This window comes from Merops nubicus, unplaced genomic scaffold (genome assembly GCF_000691845.1).
Source record: "Merops nubicus isolate BGI_N331 unplaced genomic scaffold, ASM69184v1 scaffold3759, whole genome shotgun sequence".
NCBI classification, from domain to species: Eukaryota; Metazoa; Chordata; class Aves; order Coraciiformes; family Meropidae; genus Merops; species Merops nubicus.
The window spans coordinates 52,602-74,839 of record NW_008632884.1 but is presented as its reverse complement, the minus strand read 5'-3'; the positions used below and the strand labels follow the sequence as shown (position 1 = coordinate 74,839).

The 22,238-nt window shown below is 41.1% G+C and overlaps 1 protein-coding gene across 2 annotated transcripts in view; it reads right to left on the bottom strand.

Moving 5' to 3' along the window:
- MBNL2 (muscleblind-like splicing regulator 2) overlaps positions 1 to 22,238 on the bottom strand; it is a 72,608-nt gene that overhangs the window by 34,353 nt on the left and 16,017 nt on the right. For both annotated transcript variants that reach the window (XM_008948029.1, XM_008948030.1), the window contains exon 2: positions 2,333 to 2,497. In XM_008948029.1, coding sequence (XP_008946277.1) covers positions 2,333 to 2,497 — 165 coding nt within the window. The remainder of the gene's footprint in view (positions 1 to 2,332; positions 2,498 to 22,238) is intronic.

The following is a 22,238-nucleotide window of genomic DNA, read 5'->3' as shown; positions in this document are numbered from 1 at the left end:
TGATACAGGTCTAAAAATCTGTTTCATGCCTTCCTACAGCGTGTCAGTGAAGTCATGACCAGAAGAAAGAGCACTTGTGTGATACTAAAACACAGCCCTGCCAAGGCAGAATGGTGGGTTTGTTACCACTAGCTCCATGGGGGTGGAGGCAGAACATCACCATGGCCAGACCACGGTCAGATCTGGAATGTGCTCTAGGTCTGCCAGGCTGACATTTACCCCAGAGAGTGAAGCTACGACTATAAATTAGGAAAAACTATGCAGAAAAACAGGACACGTCTCAGATTAGCTTTGTCAGAAATTAGGTTCCCAAATAAGATGGCAGTTAGAAATGAACCACACGATAGCAGAACACTAAGAAAACACAAAAACATTTAACAAAGGAGGAGTGTCTTTCTCATCCAGGTGCCCTGCACATCCTCTGTTGGAGCAGGGACAGTAGCCGTGCACACAGTATGTAGAAAATACACAAGAGAAAGCAGAGGAGCTAGCAGGGTCATTTCAGTTTTGTTCTGGTTTTGTCTTTTTTTTCCTCTAGAATCTGTTCCTAAATTATAAATGACTGTGAGTTAGCACCAAGAAGATGCTTTGAGCAGCAGATCAGCCAGGATATCCAACTCTATGGAAACAGCATCTACCTGCCGTAGAGAGTTAGAAGTGAATAATTTTCTGTTTTTATCAGAGATCAAAACTGCTTGATATCAAACAGCCCAGTTTATATGTCCAGGGCAGCCTAAATTCTTCAGAGCATAATAATGAACATTTATACGAAAAAACAGTTCAACTATGTTGAGGACAATATATATTATGTAAAATATAAATAAGAGCTTTGTATCAGATATAATTTCAATAACAAATTCACACGTCAAATGACTCCTGTGGAATTTTCTTTCACTTTTTATCCATTCGGTCAATGCTGAGTCACCTTAATCTGGCAATTTGTGTGACACAGGGAAATAAAACTTGCCACTTTTATCACAGCAAGCAGTACTGAAGGCATTACGTCAGTGACATTGTAAAGTTCAAATAATGAAATCAGTGAGTAGGAAAAACTACAATTTTGCCACTTCAATTTTTTTCATATTACTGAGAGGTGGAATCTATTACTTCATCAAAACTTTTTCTTGTGAAAACTCAAGCAGTAAAATCCATGAAATATCAAAACACATTATGCCAATAGACCAAGGTACATTTTGATGAACATGTGCTAGAAATGCAGGGACTCCTGACAACCAATTTTTTTATGTGTCTCCCACCTAGCAGCAGATGTTTCAAGGGAAAAAAGACATTTGAAAAAGGCATCTGAGGTGAGCTTCTGGGGACCAAATAATATGTCCTCCTCTGAGATGCTTACGCTTGACTCCTGTGATAGCCCATGGAAAGACAAAGGCACTCAAAAACCCAAATCATCTTAACCAAATGCAGATGTCTGAAACGAGCCAAGCGAATAGTAATTAGAAGTTTAGCTTTTTGCTAAACTATAAATGCACCTTGGAAGCCCACTGCAGAAGTTGATGCCAACACTCCAGATGCCTCAAGTTAGAAAAAGAAATCCCATTCCAGTGGGATGCTTTACACTAGGCATTCTGATTGAGAAAATATCATTAGCAGCCATGTGTGAAAAATTTAATTCAGATTACTTGCCTAACCATGCTTTGGAAATCTGGTACAATGAGGAACTCAACTGCAAAGGCATCCCAGAGCAACTGATGATTTTAATGTATAGCCTAAGATGCTGCTCATGTGTGGAAGACTCTAATTTTATGTCACCTTCAGGATCCAAAGAGTCTCAGGTACCATACATATTACCTTAAGATAAAATGCTGAGTTTGTAAAATGCATGTATGGTCAATTCTCTGTCTTATTCTGGGATGCTTCAGATTCCAAGAGTAAGAAAATGCTACCTAGAATGACACTAACCTTTGTTCCTTGTACTGGGATTAAATACTATTCGAAGCCATTCAAACCCATAGACTCCTAAAATCCTCTGCATTCCTACTCCAATAGCTTCCTAACAAATTACTATTACATAAATTTTCATCTCCAGAAGGATTATAGGTAAAAATGTTGCAAATCTAGAATAAATTTTAACTGAATGATGGAAAAAAATGGAAAAAAAAATATTCTGAGATTAAAAGATACATCAAATCTACAAAAACATTCCAATACATCTTCAGATGCAAATAAAAGTGAATGTATCTCTAGTATTTAGGCAACTCATTATACCAACAGATTGGGACTATTCTTATTGATATTAGTTTACAGAACTTTCCCAGGTCTATATAGTCTTCAACTTGACTTACCATTAACACCATCAGAGAAACATACTTACCACTGGCTGTAGTGGTGTCCCTGGAAACATGAACTGCATTTGCTGAGCCAGCATTGCTGCTGCAGTTTTTTGCTGGATTAAGTTGTTCCTGCCATTGATCTCCAGTTGAGTTTTTAAATGTGTTGGTGGATGAAGGTACTTGCAGTTCTCCCTTGTACAACGACCCTGGAAAAAGAAGTCACACTAATTCGCCTGCTGCTTTTGACAACAGTTTAATGCCTAGGAGCAGAATATTACACCATAAGCTAAGCAAGAACTCCTGAAACCCAGGGTGTTTCCTGGGAACTATGCAGCAGACTGGGAGGAGCTGATGGCCTTGAGCTCTGCCTCAGCCCACTACCTCTGACTGATCATCAAGGCCATTAGCCATGGAAAAAAAGAGAAAGACTTTGACACAGCATTTTCACTGTTAAGTACAGATCACTGCCATACAATTAATACTCTGAGTATTACCCAGGCTGCCTGAACTGTGTCTCCCTGTGTCCCAGACTACCTGGTGTTACCATACCATAGATGTTTTTAGAAATGACATTACATTATGAATAACAAATTTAAATCTTAAGAGAAACACAGCTTGTAAGTACATTGTATTAAAAAATAATTGTGTGTTCATGGCAATAAGGATCTGAAGTGACCACTCTCTGCTCATATTCTCTCACAGATTCACCCTTATTCCAATTCACTGCCTTCTGGCCTCCTGTTTTTATTACATCAGCACAACTTTGAACTATTTCCATTCAAGTATAAAAACAGAAGTCAAGCTGGTACTTTTGCAGCCTAAATTTAGAATCAGTGCATGAAGCTTAATCTGAAGGTACAGAGCAAAAACAGACCTCCTGATCAACCTGAAACCAGGATTTTTTAGACAGTTATGAAACATCAAGAGACAATAAGAATAAGGGTGGGCGGTCACCTCTGAGGTGGCTTGTGCTGGAGTAGATGGACATGGAGCACAACTCTACAAGCAGTGCATGCTGACCAAAACATAGGTAGAGCAGCATAAGATGTGCTCATAAGTTTTCCCCCAGAAAGGGTAAACCTTGGGGTGCATCAGCAGGCTGTGCAGCTGCAGGGCAAGACCTGCTGAGATCAGAAGTTCCTCGAGGACATGGCTCACGGTGACAAAACTTTGAAAGCTGTGACCAGAGGACCTAGAGCATTAGTCAAACTGCATTTGACACACTCAACTCGTATAAGGTAAGTTTCCAAACTGAGACATTTTTACAAAGTGCTTCTTAAACTTTCCAATCACTGGTGTAAGGGCTTCACAATTGATAGACAAGCAGGAATAGTCTCCTGTGGGCAAGAAAACATTAACATATACATATACACTTTTCACTCCAACACTGAAACACTGCTGATTCTACCACTCATCTGCTATTAAGGATGTAATAGCTACCTACACAGGAGTGAGTTCCACGTGTTCAGGGAGGCTGATGGGAATGCAAACAGCTACTACCGCACTATGGAACCATTGAGAATAGCCCTCTCCTGAACTGTGCCTGGCCACTGCTCGGGAGTATGCTAAATGGCAGAGGCAACAAGAGTTCAACAAAGCTAAAAATCTAAGGAAAAAAACTGGTCTCGGCTCTCAGGAACACTTCTTGGTGCTGTGTTAGCCTGCTAGGATAGATGTAGCCATTTTCAGGGCATCATGCCTTCCTTCTGACTTCTGTTGTGCAAGTCACTAATGCTGTCTGGTTTCATGAAGTACAGAAAAGGAATGGTACTTTGTCAGCTGGCATGAGCAGAACCAGAAATAGTCACGATTTGATGGACACAGAAGGCTGGATCTTCCATCTGGGGGCAGAAGGCCATTGCCTTCATCATGTTAAACTGGAGCATGCTCAGTGCAGGCAATGAGCATATGTTTTTGTATTGGCTGACAAGGCAAACTGTTTGGAACAGAACAGAATAGAAGACAAGATTAAAACATTTTTATCTGAAATCTATTTAACTTTAATCTACTTGATATATGAATGGTTCACACACCAAATCTGCAAATTAAAATGGCATAATCAAATTGAACTACTCTACCTGATGGAATTATCTACCTATGGAAACAGGAGTCCTCCTCAAATAAAGATTGAGATCAACTCCCAAATACAGTAGCTTCTGAAGTATCTTAAGCCTGAAGAGTGCCTTTAGCCAGCCCTCCTCTTTTAACTCTGAAAGCACACAACTATATACCATCACTTCAAGCTCTGCAAAGCAACCCACAATGCACAAAAGACTGGTTATTTCAGAAAACTTTCCAAAATAATCCAAGCATACAAAAATGTACTGTCCTCTCTAAACTTATTCATGTCTGTGCCTCATTTACTACTTTTCTGAGCTCCTGGTTAGCAGTGAACATACTATAAAAGAGCTGTGTGGCCCCTTCACGCTACTATAGAAAGTGCTGTAAACAGATCAAGCCTTGTTGAAATGAAATGACCCAAAATAAACTGCAGTGGAATGAACACTGAAAATAGTGAGCAGATTAATCTAGCCCTAGCTAGGAAAATCAAATAAATTCTAAAACCAGCTTTCACATTTTGGACCTACAATGGTTGCAGCCAAACATGTATAAGCAACTTTTCGTTCCTTTTTCAACAAATGGGAAATGTCTCCGTGTCCCTGTGAACTCCTGCTGAGACTAGTTTCAAAGAGCAACCAGGCTGATTCCCAACTACCAGTCATCACAAGAACAAGAACTCAAACTTGTAATCCTAACTTGTAACTCAGTCGAACGAGACCCTGAATTTTTTTAGTAAAAAGTCAAATATGAAAGCCAAACTGAGATGGCAGCACATACCAACCAAACAGAATAGGCAACTGTATACAATATGCAAAGGTACTAACCGCGTTGGTTGGATCAACATCTACAATAAGAGTCCGCTTTGCATTCTTGCACTCCACCTCAAAACAAATACACAGACAAAATTGAGTGCTTTAAATTTAGAAGGAATCAGCATCAAGTTGCTGGAGCAAGGCTTTGCTCATCACAGCTCTCAGAACCGCAGCCGTTCAGGAGCTGCCCCACAAGATGTTCATTCCGACCCAGTGCACAGTGGCACAAGCTCTGTCAGCGGCATGAGACAGGCAGCAGGGAAAATAATTGCTTCATACAACTTTTAACCTGCTCCCACATGAGTCAGAGTCCTGAAACTGAGGGTACAGACAGACTGCTTTGAAACTCGGTCCCTAGAAACTCCAGTCACCCGTGAAGTGAAAGTTATCAGCACGCACATCACAAGCTGCTGTGCACTTCCCATGCAAGTCCAAACGAAAAAATCACTTCCAAGGAGCTGTCTCCTGGTCTGCAATGGATAATTAACAATGAACAGACAGATTAGACTCCCAGCACTCTGTCACCCCTCTCATCCTGCAAGGATGGTACCTACCTCTGCCTTTACCTTTCTCTGCCTTCCTCCTCTATAACTAGCCTTGCCTAATGCACAGGACCACATTTCAGGTGGGTAATGGAAAGTTTTAGCAGAAAAACTACTTTTCAACCTATAATTATCCAGACTAGGAGCACGTTGTGGCTCGCATTGAGGGTGTGCCACAGGCTCCATTCCAGCAAAGAAGTGGGAGAGGGAAAGCTGTACCAAGGAACTGGGAGCTCCCAGGACTCCATTGTCCATCACTCAGATACAGCAATGAGAGGCTCCACTTCTGCAGGGTCAATGGTCTTGGGAGCTGCTACCTGTTTTTTGGGTAGCAGAACCCCATCCATCAAGCCATGTCACATCACTGTTTTGTTGTTTGGTTTTTTTTTTAATCAATAGATTTCCCTGTTAAGAACAACAGGTAGTTTGCCTAAAACCAATGGCACAAGACAGCCCAGAGACTGGAGTATATTAGAAAGCTAGGTATGTGGTAAGAATTATAATTTTAAAATAAGCAAAATGAGGTGAGTGTGGAAGTAACACCCCATAACTTTGCATATTAAAATACCAGGAACTCATTTCCTGTCTACAAGTTGTACGGCCACGTCTCTGTCTTGAATATTTTATAAATTCACAGCTTTCTTCAGTACTTTACTATTGCTCTAATAGTAACAACAACAGTAATAATTAATCCAGACCCAGGCTGGGAATTGCTTATGCATAATAATGAGTTAGTCTTTACTTACCGAAATTACCTTTATCTTTCATAAAAATAAGATGTTTGAATAAAAAGAATAAGACAAAACAATGTTTCTTTCACCTCTTAAGCTGAGAATCACCTAATGTCTCCACAACCATTTCACTCAGGTACTGAACTCTGCTCTTAAGATGGGGATCAATATATACTCTTAGCACACGTACCATCAAAGTCCCACCAGTAAATGCAACAGCTCCATTCTATGCAGCAAAACTAAAACTGCAACAAGATGCTTTTCTGCAGCACAACATGGTGGGGATTTTTTGGCAGAAGGAGAGGCTAATTCACGTTGGAAGGGACCTCGAGTGCTCCCCAGTCCAACCCGCTCAGAGCAGGGTCAGCCCTGGGGTCAAGTCTTGGAAACCTCCATGGCTGGAGCCTGCACAACCTCTATGAGCAATCTGATCTACAGCTTGGCTGTCCTCACGACGAAGGTGATTTCCCTCATATTCAGTCTGAACCTGTCTAGTTTCAGCTTACACCAGCTGCCTTGTCCTCCCATCATGCACAGCTGTGAGGAGCTGGGTTGTGCCTTTGGACAACCTGCTTGCCCTTGAAGGCTGCTCTTACAGAAGAGGTAGCCCATGAAACATCATCATGTTGTCTTCTGTCAGTGTGCCTGTTCTGTGTGAACCCAGAGGGATACATTAGGGTTTTTTAAACCATACCAGCTAAATTAAGACTTCCTCTATGCCTTACCTCATACTTTGGGAAGGCAGCAGCCATGGTCATCTGCCATACTATCAAAGCAGTGGTGTTATCCACCACCAAACCTGTCAAATTATTTATATTTTCTTTAAGTAGCTGAAACGGGAAAATTCCAGCTTGAAGCTGAGCATACATATCCAAAGTTAATAGAGGCAATTTACTGATACTATTAGTGGGAAGTAACAGAGCATGGCTCACCCACCTCAGAGCACAGTCTAGCACCTGACATGGGACACCCCATGCACTTTAAAAACCATGTTATCTGATGAGGAGCAGAAACAGGGTGGCCTGATTGCTTGCAGAAGGCTGTCCCTGTTCCTAACCTTGCTCCCAGGGTGCTTCCAGCTCCCCTCGCCCACCTCTGTTCTTCCTGAATTCCTAGCTCCTTCCTGTACCCCACATCCCTTCTTCCTTCTCCCCCAGAACACCCTCCCACCTCTCCTAACTATAGACCAGGAAACAACTCACACGATAAATATAACTCGCTCAAGCTGTGCCTGTCCTGAAGGGTCAGCCAAAATGTCCACGTGGCTGGCAGACCACGCTGGAGCGGGGCAGTGCACACTACAGACTATTCCTTTAGGAGGTAGTATTTTGGATCTCCCTCTTCTACCCAGACACTGATTTTTGCATAATGAGTAAGAACTTTGCAATATGTCTTTGAGACGTCTGCGTCTAGCAGCTTTGCTTGAAATTAGCCAACGTGTTCTGCAGTTATTAGTGAGAGGGTAATGCTGGCAAAAATATGGATAGTGCAATTATGCAAAACCTCTTCCCTTAAGAAAACAAGCTGAAACTAACAAATGCAGATGAAATAATATGATCTCTCAGGATTAAATATGCCATCTTATGGGAGGGAAAAAAAAAAGTATACGACTTCCAAGACATGAATGTTTTTAGAAGGCATCCGACCAACCGGTTCTACAAGGCCAAAAGACTTTTTGGTTTCCAGCTAGACACTCTAAGATCCGAACATTTGTTGGAGTTAGAAAAGTTACATCAATTTAAAAAAACAAAACAAAACAAAACCACAACAGTAATGACCACCCAGTGCCACAACCGTCTCTCCTATAGTAAAAGAAAACTTAAAATTCCAATATTCTTTATCACGCAACTTCAGCAAACTCGCACATGCTTGTGAAGATCATATCATATTTTAATAAACTAATGCACTTGCAACTGTGGGCATGCTGGTTAGCCAGACATCACCTGCTTGGTACTGGTATTGCAGACCTGAAGATATTACATACTGTTCAAACCCTGGCAGGGAGCGACAGCACAGGTCACTGTCTGGGGCGGTGGCAGCAGGCAGCAAGAATAGCCACAGAGACAGCAGTGTCAGCAGCTCTGGAGGTACCTAAGCCGTAAATACTCCCCTGGAAGAGTCTCTGACAAGAGCAAAAACTGCTTCTTCTCCTTTGGGATTCCTTCTCGGCAGCACCTCAGCAAATTCTGGTTGGGAATGTGTGTGGCCTCACTCAATCAATTTAACAATTTTACCATTGCATAAATCAGGAACTTCTCAATTCCAATAATCCCGGGCTCCCTAGGGCTAAAAATAGACCCAGTCAATAGGCTGGCAGGGTATTTCGAGATACTTAAGCTTCTGCTCCCGCCCATAGACTGCCACATTAACTCTATCACCCCAAAACTTCCAGTTACAATGTTATTTTTCAAATGCAGAATATCAAAAAGGAAAAAAAAAAAATCTAAACAAAACACTGACTGTGTATTCATATGGATAGAGGGATGATTCCTCTTGTTCCACAGGACTTCCATTTATGCATTTCCCTATATATTTCAGTACATGAGATACTCAATCATCAACAGGATTTTCAGCACTCCAGGAAAATCACCAGACTTCAGTTTGAACCAAGTTACAAAGTATCTTCCATCTAGCATCACAACGTGGGAATTGAATTTTCTTATGCAGGTCTATCTGCTTCCTAACTTCTCTCAGAAAGTAAAAAAACCCAGATATCACAGCTCCATTAAAGTATTCCCTTTGCACTTGCTGTGAATATACACCACTGCACACAATCTGTAAGACTACACATGCCTGTAGAGTTAAGCATATGTGCAAGGACTTAGGGGATTTAGTTAAGCCTTAAGAATGACTAGTCATTGATTTTTAAAAATGTAACTTAGCATTTTATTTCTTCCTTAAGGTATACAAAAAAGCTTCAAACGCTTCTTGAATTTTGCATAACTTTACATCTAGAGTATGTTGACTTGCAAATATATGTGCTTATGAAAACATGATTCCTTTAGCCTAAGTAGAATCGTGTCTAATTTCATAGAAAGAAATGGATATCAGGATAAGATCCCTGATCTTGAAAAGGAGACACACCTGAACTATTTGAGAAAAAGAAAAATTATTTCAGAAGGACCAAAGTATTTACGTTTTTGATAGAGTTCAAATGCCTCATACTTCACTTGTTGCCATACACCTCACCAGCACTAAGACCTAAAGGAAAAAATTTATTTCAAAAAAACCACAAGCATGTCTTGTATTACACTTGAAAAATTTCAACTGTTGGATCAGTTTTCCTGGGGGAAAAAAAAAACAGCAAAACCCAAACAAAAACCTTGAACAAAAACAACTTGGAAACTTCACTGAGAAATGAATTCTGTATTTTTAAAGCCACCTTCCAAGTCCACCCACCGAAGTCAGTGAGTGTCCATACATATTTATACACACCTACACGCTTCCGTGCCAGGAGAAAGCAGAAGGCAAATTCACTTTCTTACTTTAAAGTAGAAAAGGAAAAGAAGGCATAAAATTCTCAGGTGGCTTCAGCTTGATTCAGTTCCCAACAAGCTAAGAAAACTCATTAGCTCCTCTTCTAATGATTTCAAATATTTGTAAGAAACTAAAAGCTGATAACCTAAAAATGATCATTTTATTCACAAAATTAGAGAACAAGAACCGCCTGTGACTGACTGAAAAATATTGAAGAAAAATGGAAGTCTTAGAAAAAGATGGAGTGTCTAAATGATGTAAGAGTCTTAATGCTAAAGACTTAGTAGGATATATTTATTTAAATGGAAAAAGACAATGTTCTACTGGAGAGTGCATTTGAAATACGCAAAGAGCTCGAAGTCTCTCAAGATGCTCTTTCAAACAAATGTTGAGAAGGATGTCTATAGAGAATGGTTTAATAATTTGCTTTGCAATATTGAGGGAAGCATATTCAATATTAAGTTGCTCAAAAGAGAAAAAAGTCAAGCAGATGTTGCAGACACCAAAAAAAATAGACACTTATGAAATTGGTATTTGACAAACATCCTCCAAATTGCTCTAACAAATAAGACAAAGAAAATTCAGACACAGAACCAACAGTTTGAACTAGTATCAATTTATTTTATTTCAGTGTTTACTGACTTGAAAATAATTGAAAAGCAACAGGCAAGTAAAGATTATTTCTTCCCCAATTACATAGCCCATTCTTTTTCTTTTCCCATTTTTCCCCCTCATTGGCACACAAAGTCTAAACCAGTTATTTTTACCTCAGCTTCGTGTTTGGCTACCAGTCTCAATCACAGGCAACTGTGGGCAAACCTTGATATAAATCATCACTGTAATGCACACGAGGAACTTTCATGGAATGAGAGGCAGTCGATGATGCAGTACAGGGGAAGACCACTATGGAATGAGCAGAAAGCAGAAGGGAGCATGACCTCATTGAGTTAAAATCCCTCAGACACCTGATTTCTATTACACAGGTGGTGACATTTCACAGAATGCAAAGTCACCTTGTGCAGGGCTCTAACACCCAGCTCCTCCCATGGAAGGTCTAGCCTGCCAGGCAACTCAAGATGCAGTAGCAGAGCAGTGATTTAAGCCCTCCAGCTCTGCCTGTTTGGAGAAGTCAACATATCTGCACATTCCTGGTTATACAAAAAAAAATATGTCTAAAACCTTTACAGAGTCTCACAATACAGCACCACACCCAGCTGACTGACGGCTGGGTGGCTTTAATGCACCCACTCACCACAAGGACCCAGTGTTTTTGTGGAAGACAGAAGAGAGCTGTGTAAATTACAGGTGGAACCACACGGTGACTCAAGGTGACACAGATTTTTTGCTGGTAAACAATATACTCCACCATTAAATTTAACTTGATTGAACGGTAAAAGAAGAGAAGAGCTTGAAAAGAGGCAATTTTCTTCAACCTTTCACAGTATCTCAAGAGAAGACAAAAAAAGCCATTCCAGAAGTGGTGCCAGTAAAGGAGGGTAAGTTGTCTGACTGCAGGTCAGCTGGCAAGAGAAAAGGCAACAACGGTGCAGCAGAACAGAAGCCCAAGCAAGAGGAAGAGCATGGCACAATGTCACTTCCTAATGTAAAGGAGGTGAGGAAGAAGGGACAATTCCTATAAAAGCCTTCCAGCAGATGCATGCCAACTTTAATGCAAGCTTGCTCATATGAGCAGGACTGAGATTGAATTCCCTTGGTTTGGAAACAGCACTTTGCAGTAAAAAGGTAAGCAAAGGTAACTGCAGAACTGACAGTCAAGCCCTGAGACAACCTGGTTTGCTCTTGGTGGCCTGTGAAGGAAAGTCACCACATCTCAGCACATGGACTACACCCTGCAACATCCATACCACACATCCTCCACTATAATCAGGTGAGAAAAGAAAGAGCAAGTACTAGGGACAGGTCTTTGCTGCTAGAATGCCTGCGAGCCCAAACGGTAAGCAGCCCAGCCAGGATGGGCTGGGACACTGACAACTGCTCCCTCAACAGTGCAACAGGAACCTTAAGATGGCTCATAAAGAGCCATTAAATCAGTTATACGGCATCAAAAATGAGCAGGAGACATACCTTGGCAGTGAGGAGCCTAGCTGGCCACATCAGAAGGAAACAGGAGGAGACTGCTGTAGAATCAAGCATGTTAGCCTCCTACAGCCAGTCACCTGCCCAAAGGAGCCTTGAGAAGATGCTTCATTTGAGAGTTGCAGTGCATCAAGAGATCTGGAAAAAGCCCATTATTTGAAAGAGTCCCACTGTATGAAAAAGGATGTAGCAAGTCCCTTATGGACCAAGGGATCCCACTGGTACATGGAGAGGGGTGGACCTAACACACCAAGAGTGACCACCTTGGCCACCAGCATATCACAGCTCCCAGCTCTCGAGCTGGGTGCCCAGCAGCCATGAACTGCTGTGGGGGTGACCTGACCTGCTGTCAGCAAGTCCCCCTGCTGCTCCTTGCAGGGACATTTTCAACCCAGCCAGGCCACCCCACACCCATGTGCGTGCCAACCAATGCACCAGGGCAAAGCTGGGGCTTGCTGGGCCTCTTCCCTCTTGGGGCTTTCACACTTTCTCGGTCAATCACTTTACAAACAAAAGGAAAAAGCAAGGACGAAGTTAAATACACAAATTGCTGAGGATACCTTACATAATTGCAGAGGTGAAAAGTACACTGCCTCGTGCCTCTGCAGAGGAGAAGTGTTTACCCACCCTCAGGAGCAGTGCTGGAACTTCAGCTGCGTTATTAATAAATCATCGACTCTGCTCTGGGGACAAGCCAGCGAGGGCTGGAGCCTGACACCAGCTCTCAACTCTCTGGAAAGTTTCTGAAAACACGCAGTAACTTTGCAGTGCTTTAGAAACTCCACTTACTTGGAACTGCACTAAAAAGCACAATTTTTAAAAAAAAAAAAAAAAAATCTTAAAAATGAAATTAGATTTGCATTTCCAAAGAAGAATCACATGTAAAATGCCCCATACTATCTATAACTGCGCAAGAAGCGGCAAACAAACTATTGAGATGGAAAGACAGCACAGCACTAAGGGACCACCTACAGAGAGCAACTGAGTGTGCCGGACCTGAAAAGCAAAAGGGAAGCAGACACCTTTCCTGGACTTTCCTACACCCAGTCCATGCTCCTCCTCTTCAGAGAGCTGCTTTCTTAACATCAGTGATATGTTTCAGTTTGTATCTTTTCTTGCAGCCCAACACACCTTGGTTTTCCCTCTCCAGGGAATGGAAACCAGCACTAGTATCAGGAGGGGCAGCGAGTCCCCCACCCTGAAACAGCAGGACATGAGACTTATCAGTAACAAATATCCAGAGAATCAACAGAGTATATCTGTTTAAAACAAAAACAAAACTAAAAACAGAAGGAGAAGGGTGGGCAACAGGTCCAGAAATTCAAACAAGAGGGAAGAATGAAGGCCTGGCACTCTAGTAGCCCCCCAAAAAACCCTATTCTTTTTGCTGAAGTGCTATCTGTCCCCTTTCACCCAGTATTAGGAAGATTCCAGAAGATCTAGCAAAAATAGCAAGAAGTATAATGCAGTTCCATTTATCTCAAATGGTAGCTTACAGAATTAGGCAGCTAAATCATGGTTATCAGAAAAGATAAGGCACATTAGGAAGTCTTATTACCTTCCTGCAACGCTGTATTCATCTAAGTACTAGAGTGTGTGATTGTGGTCTTGAGAGTGCTTATACCTTCTCAATACTGTGTTGAAGGAGCAGATAATTATTCTCCTCCTTAAAACAGATTCAGCTGCAACTAAATAAAATTCTAGGTTAATCTCAAATTAAAATATTGCCTCTAGGTTTTCCATGGCATATATCTGTGACTTTCTGGGGAATGCACACACTGGACTCCCTACTATTTATTACACTGCAATGACATTGTCAGTGTATCCCAGTGTCCACAGTGCCTGTCTTCAACAGTGTCCTGAGTACATGTGGTGATACCAAACTCAGTTACGTGACCATGTCTACTATTTTTGCACAGCCTTCTTTCCCAAATGATGAACAGGCAGTTGAATGATACTTCTTTTAACCCTGACAGTCAGTGGGTAACAGTCCTCTAATGAATGTGCATTTATCTTCTGGCCTGAACGCAAGATATTTGCTTCCTTTTGGGCCTATCCATAGGGCTGGCTCTATATGATCACATTAGGAACGCCTTTGTTAAAATTATTAATAGATTTGTCTTCTTGTGAGACTAGACAACATTATTCCCACTCTACACCGAATAAACTGAGACCAAATATGGTCTGAGAGCTGAGAAGTACCTGCAGTTTTTGGCTGCAGATCTCCATCCCTCAACTTTGTTGTTCCATCTACGTGGCACATGAAGATGCTCCACTATAGATTCCTCCTGCTGTTGGATTTTGGGAGTCCAACTTCCTAAGGCAGTAAAGATGCCTGTTTTGGGGACTCACTCACTGGTGTCCAGAGGAGCAGCGAATGCCTGACCAGGAGGCCACCTTCTGCCAAGTCTGCCACTGCCCACCTTGCCTGCTGCACCAGTACCCTTTGGATGGAGACCTGACCCCCTCCACACGCCAACCCCTCTCAAGAAAGCTGTCTGTGACGTGCACCCACTGAGGCAGAAGAAAGTACAAGGCAGGAAGAGAGTGCAAGCTGATGTAACCCAGACAGCACACTTCCAACATGTTTTCCTCAACTCTCTGCTGTCTGATCTGCACACCAGCTCATGCACGGCCTCTCCTAGGCATGCATAACAGCGCCAGTTTTCACATTTACAACATGACCAAATTTGGGTGAAACTTCACAAAAATAGCATAAGGCAAATTACTGATATCAGAACAACATTTGTGCTGCTGGATCTCGAGGTTTAGCTGTAAACAACGAGAAATCGAGTTTATTATTGAACCGGATTTAAGAAACACTTGAGAAGGAAAAACAATGTATTTACATCTCAGCTGTTTCTCAAAAATGGTTGAAGTGTTCCACTGAAACTTTAAATAAACACTCTGAGTCAGTCACTCATATGTTTCAGCCCAGACAATTGCATTTCGAGAGACTTACGAACCACAAAAAAAGGAGGATGCTATTTGGAAAGTGGTGGGTAAGATTGAATCCAGGTGATGATGATGATGGCACACTGTTGGTAATAAAACCCCTCATCTGGGCCTCATCAACACATCCGACCAAAGGCTAATGATCGCAGAAACAACAAGCACTTATGGAGAAACAGAAGTATTTAAACACAATGACAGTAAACAAAACACTCAGTAACATGTTAAAAATGAACACTGCCAGGCCATTGGTTCAGAAATACCTTAATGCAAGTTGTCATTTCATGTCCCAGCTGATGCACTCCACAGACAGTATAAAAAGCAAACAGCTTGTTGGAGAATATAATGCCTCTGAGTATATAAATATAATTTCAAGACAAACTCTTCATTTTATTTCAAATTGCACTGAAAGGGTTCCTGCAACTAGTGTACCAAGTCTTTCCAGTGCAACAGCAAAGTCCTTATGATCTATACAGAAAGAAAAAAGTCATGACAATTTGACTTGAACAAGAACTTCTCTGATTCCTTTTCTTCAACATTTTGAAGATGACACCTTCCCACCCTAACTCTCAGCAGGCAAAAGAAGTTCATCAAGTATTGACAGGCTATTATGAGATCTACTATAAAATATGCAAACCCACTGGGATAAAGGAACCAGTTTTGTGACTTTTTTTTCCTTCCCCTTAAAGTTTGTACAGGCGGCTCCCCTGTAACAGTGACAAGCTGACTGCTTTCAGTGTCTGTCTCCTGGAAGCCTCCACAGGTTTGGCACCACTCACATCTGTTTCTCAGGAGAAACTAAAAGAGGGTCTGAAATACCATTCTCCAAACAGGAACCAAAGGAACACATAATTTATAACCTTCTTTGTGGGTAAAGTGTTTTCACTGCCTTCACCTTATCTGAGTAGCAGTCACAAGACAGAGATTCCCATCAAACATCTTTTTGTCAAATGTTTCCCCCTTTGTTTGGGTGCCAAGGAGGAAGAGGCAGGATGTGGTCAGAAGCCAAGAGCACAGCCAAGGCTTCCATCACTGCTTTTCATGCCAAAGTGCCAACAATAACCAAGTGAGAAACTCTAGGTGAAGACTATACCACCTGAAGTTGACAGAACTTCCTCTCTGCTCCTGAGCAGGAGTGGAGAGAACAGAGGCGCTGAGAACTTTCCTCTCACAACCACAAAGTCCCCAAAACTTCACACAGGCTTTGAGAAGTTATCTGGCTCACCACCTGGCCTGGCAGCGTGGCTGAATTGTCTCTTCATCATTCCCAGGAGAATCATTCGTCACAGACATATTGCAGGACTTCAGTCTGAATATTCTTTATAAATGTCACAAGGCTGAAGAACATATTAAACTGAAAGCTCCAGAAACCAACATAAAATTTTATGGAAGAAAAAGTTCACAGTGATCTCATGACTTTCACCAGAGTGGCTCTTTCACAGCCAGGAACCATGAAGTATTTGTTTCTATTTTCTATTTTTATTTGTCTGATATGCACATCATAAAGTGATTGCAGTTGCCATAGCATGTCAAATTCAACCTGAAGGACAGGTTAAAATGTAGTGTGGTAGGACATGTTAACCATAATTGAAACAATCTTGATTCAGATTTTTCAAAAAGCCTTTAAAATTGCAGACAGTCTGGGAAAGAAGTATTTAAGTAGCCAGATTGTGTTTTTTTCCCATCCTGCTGCTTTTCAGTGAAGAAAAATGGTGATGGATGAGTACCATTCGTCAGGGGAAATAGTCAAAATATGAGATCACTAACCAGCATTTAGACAGGGTTTAACCAACTCCCTTATTTAATCACTGGGGATTCAGTGTCTGGATGAAGAGAGGGCAGAAGGGAGTTTTGATGACTCTGTGAATTTAACACTAACGTATTAAAAACATTTTAACCATTTTAACCAGCCTGCAGTACCTAGCAATGTCCATCATGTGTTTCCAGCAGAGTGGAGAGAGGACTCTCTAAACCAGCAGTGACTGCATGAAGGTTGGCGTATGCAGCACTAAGGCTGTTTTGCCATGTTAGCAAGACAAAGACTAGAGTTAGGTTTTCTTTGTCAAATGTCATGTAAAATCATGCCCAGAAGGTACAGGTCCTGATTCAAGCCGTCATTTACCTTCTGCCATTCAACCACAAGGCAGCCTACAAAACAGCATTCTTCAAGCCATTAAATCCTTATGCTATACTACTTAGTAAATAAAGAAAACAATGAAAGCAGAAAAAAAAACAAATCTACTTTCGAGGATGTTTTTACATCTTTGGGGGCACATAAGCTGCTCTGTAGTGTTAAGTATAAGGGCATCAACAAATGCAGTATGGAAATCTAAAACTCACTAGGGATCCTCCAGAAGATCTCTGAGCATCTTCATCAGCTGGTAAAGCTCTGACCCCAGGCACTGTCACAGACATCACCAGCACAAAGCACATGGGTAAAAGAAGCAGGAGGCTGGGAGGACTATACTCATCTCCCACTCACTCACCTCACTGGCAGGAAAGCCACAGCCTACAGGATATGTGGATTATATATATAGGCAGACCAACCACATACAAAAAGTGTCATCTTTCTAGAAGTACCTCTTTACCTTTAAAGATACAGCTTCTGATGCAGAAATTGCTCTGGATGTGAGTTAAACATGAATGCACCTCAAGCTCATCATTATTAGCTTTACAATTATTTAGTTCCACTCTTTTCCTAGACTTCGAGATACATTAAAAGCAGACTGATTAGAAGCATGTTGCCTTCCTACATCAGATCATGTTGAAAATAGTAAATCTCAATCTTCCTTCAAAAGTAACTTCAGTAGAAAGGAAGAAACTGCCTTAGTATCTTTTAATGAATTTTAAACTGACATTAAGACTACAGCAGCACTGTTAACATTTTTAAAGAAAATCGTCTCCTCCAGTAGATGTCACTGGGCTTTTGATTTATTTTACTTTACCATCCCACACTGAAAACCCAGTGCTTCATCAGTAAGTATTTATCATCAATCCTAGTCCCAGCCTCAAAGTTTCAGTAAACAGAGAATGCCAAATTAGCTTTAAATGTCAGCTCCACTTTGGGAAGAAGAAACACAATAGTTTTCATAGGTTTTGAGGTCTCAGTAGAAGGTTCAGTATGTATACAGTCACCCACCATACTGCAGACCATGTTTTATTAGTTTTCCCATGCTATAATCCTGAGAACAATGAAATAGAGAGACAGCAAAGAATGGGGATGCATGCCCAAATTATTCCCTTGGCTAGTTGTATTTAACAAATAGTGTTCAGTTTTAACTGGTTAAGGAACACTTGATTAGTGTATCAGAGCAGAACCCAATAAAAGGTAAGAACTATGGAAAACAAACATCAAACAGAAATGAAAACAGCCTTATAGAGTCGCCTGCAAGCAAACAATTTCTGGAATGTACTAAGGGAAGCAAAGGAGAATCCCACAACAAAGGAGACTGCAAAAGCCAACCCAGTTTAACAAGTGGAGTTACCAGTTTGGAGACTACACGGAAACAATGCAAAAACACCAGGAAATCTGACCCAACTGAGAACTTTTCTCAGCATTTCAGAAAAGCCTAAACATAAAGGCCAATCACTAGGTAATTAAATATGTCTCTTTGGCAATCCAAAGCCTTACATAGAGTTGGTAACCGCTCATGGAGTACTAGAATTAATGAGGAACTGAAGGTTCCTCTCACATCCTCTCATGGCGTAGATGAATCATTTCAGATACATCTGACCACAGTTGGAAAATGTTAAGCTAGTTGAGTACCAGACCACAATTTATGTATCATCAAACAGCTGTCTGCCAATTTATGATGTACTTCTTGCAGACACACCAAGAGCTGATAACCTGTGAAGACCTCTAAAACATGATTCTAATGCTTAAATCTACCTTTTATGGTTGCTATTCAAAACGAACTCACAAATATACTAGACCCTAGATGCACAATGAAAATATTTTTCAGATCTCTCTGCAGCCAAGAGGACGATGACAACTCTGCTACGATGGAAGGGTGAGAGCTACCACTGATCTCCAACACTAAAATACCCCCACAATGCCCCAAATACTGTAGGGAAGCACAGGCAATTGTGCATTCACCAGTCTGGGAATGACAGAGTAATTTTGAAACGTATCTCCATACCCATGCATGGCCCAAGCATGCACTGTGGCTTATGGATTCATATGCAGTCAACCAGCAACATGTTGTCTACAGAGGCCGGTGGAGTTGCTCAGCTTTTGGACACCACACCGTACTCGACAGCAATATTCAATGCCCCCAGCTCCTACTGCCTCTTCCCACACAGAGAGTTTATCTATCCAGGATAGTTTTGAGTAGCTGCACTGGGAGGTGTGGAATTGCTGGTGTTGTCTACAAGCCAATGTCCATCTCCGAGGACCCAGCAGAAAAGACAGCAAAGAACCCTACCCAACCCAAACCACCCCCTCATCTTAGCACTACAAGATCCAAAAAACCATGGGGCAGGCCAGTCTGAGTTTGTGTGTTCAAATAATTAGCTATACATAAGCATCTATTTAATGTTCTTCAGATATACATCATCTTATGCTTGGAAAGCTAACTTATGTACAGAACAAGTCCCATCCAGTCTTTTCTGTTGCTCATGTTCATGAATAGATCAGGGGCTAACACTAATATTCCTACGTCTCTTTAGCTGCCCTATAGTTAGAAAAAAAAATAACTCCATATTCCAGAAGTTTAAATTTTTCTTTTTTTAAACCTAAAATAAAAATCCATGTTGGCATTCCTTTTTTAATGAAAGTGTTTCAAGGACAGTGGAGTCAGATAAAAATACATTGCCTGTTGGCTCATTCACCATCACCGGAGAAGTGAAAACTCCTATTCCAAGTACCACAGCCAGGAAGTATTTAGGACAGATATTCAAGCCAACTTTAACTAACTGTTGAGCAACAAGTCAACAAAGCTCAGTATCTGTAAATGCTCTGGCAAGTTATAATATAAAAATAGTGGCCAAGGTTTTCAAAATTTCTAGCTCCTTCTAAAAATGTAAAAACACAGAGGTAGAAGGTGAATCAAATTATAGCATTTAAAAAAAATTAGGTGAAAAAAACTAACCTTGAGGAGAACAATTAAATCAGATGAAGGTGAACATAATTACAAAATCAGTTCTGAAAATTAAATGGGTAAAAGTACAGTGAAAGTGAAGTAAAAGTCTAACTTTGATGTACAAATGTAGAAATTGGTTGGAAATTTTGTGAACACAAATCCTAATCCCAAGAAAACTTTCATATGGCCATGTAAATGGGCAAAGTTAATTCCCAGGAATCTTAAAAGACCTCATTCCAAGGCTGTCATTGTAAGACCATCTTCTTTAGTGCAGTTTCATTAATAACAGTATTTCTATGATTCCCAGTCATGTCTGGGACCACAGCAACATACCACAAACCTGTTACTAACTCCAGTGGTATAAGAATCAGGAATACCAAAATGAATGAGGCAACAGAGCTCACATTTCTATATCTGCTTCTTAAAAAAAAAAAAAAAACGAAACAATACTAAGTTTTTATTTTTCTATATATTAAATGGAAAAAATATTTAACGATCAAAATTAATGTTAAATCACAGAAGTTTCAAAAAGAAGGTGAGAAAGGTTGTAGTTGTGGGTTTTCCTAAATTATTTAACATTTACCATCTACAGTTTTGATAAGGTATTATGGAATTTGGACCTCCCTCACCCCAGTTCTCTACTATTCCCCTTCCCAAGCAGTGACAACAATAGCTACCAAGTCTCAGGCACATTTCGTTCCCCTCTGACACCCCTTTCCTCCCTCCACAGTGCAAGCTGGGGTAGCTCCCCTCTTCCCCTGCTGTTGGGGTCTTTGGCTCTTCTTCTCCTCAAAGACCCAGACTGTCTGCAAGTTGCACACTTCATTTCAACACACGCTTACTGCCTCTGCACTCGGCAGAAGGTTACAATTAGGAACACTTCTGTAATTACTTAGATGAGCTGTTGTACACCTCTGAATTTGTCTTCATATTCTCAAGAGCAAACCGCAGACTCTGCTTCTCAAGAGCCACCGCAGCTGCATAAAAGTAAATAAATAAAAATCACGTTTTCTGACAAATGATTCAGCGTTTAAGAAAATAAAAACAGCTGTACTGTGTTAGACCAAGGTCCATCCAGCCCAGTATCCTGTTTCCAAAAGCAGTCAGCAGCAGATGCCTAGGGAGTAGTACAAGAACAAGGAAGCCATTTAATGATATATATTGAAAATATTTTTCACATATCCTTGATGGAAAACAGAGATGGAATTTTGACAGAAGAGGGAAAAGAAGCAAAAGAAAAAAAAGAGTCCAACACACACACACCCTTTGCAAAAGCATGAAACATTGCTTTCAAAATAAAAAGAGAACCAGGGGGAAGATAAATCTTACAGCCTTTTTTTTTTTTTTTTTTTTGAAAAGAAGCCTGCAGGAGCCAGAAAAAAAACAGGATCTCATACGCTATTCACAGAAACAGCGTAAGCACATACTGATGCACATCACTGGCCAGATAATTTTTAAGAACCCTTAGCTCTGACTGTCAATGGCTTTTCTCTTGCAAATGGATCCTCATGGAAGCCTACAGGTAGGGATTCATGTTGTGACATGACAGCTGAGAGGTCCCAAAGTATAAATGAATGGATTTATAAATACAGCTTCAAAAAGGATATACCTCAGACAGAGGGAAAGCCTGTTCCACTTAAATCCCCAAGCAGAAGAAATACCACTGCGGCATCATACTAGAAATGGGTGAAAGAGGCTGCATTTAGCTACAGAAAATGGGGGGATAGTGAAGTGCCCCATGAAATCAGCTGGAAGTTTACAACTGGCTCAGTTGGATATGGGACCAGTCCCAGAATTCATCCCTGGGGACACAGGCTGGAGGGGCTATAAAGTCACAGATGCAGACACCAATCACTTTGATTACACTGTTCAGCTTTGTATCTGTGGGACACCAGATCTGTATTTTTCAGAAGCTCCAGGTAAGGTAAACAAACATACTGATGGCTCAAGCTCATTTGGCAATGGAAAGAGAAGAATCGGGATATGACAGAACATGATGAGCTTGAAATCTGGAAAATGAGAAACAGTATGAAAGAATGAAGTATTTGTAGCCAGCAACATGAACCACACACCAGTGCAGACACAGATAAGATGATGTTTGGCTATAACCTGGAGATGGAGATGACCATGGCACAGGAGAATATCACAAACGGTTCGATCAACCACCAACTGACGGTGGAGAGACACCAGTGTG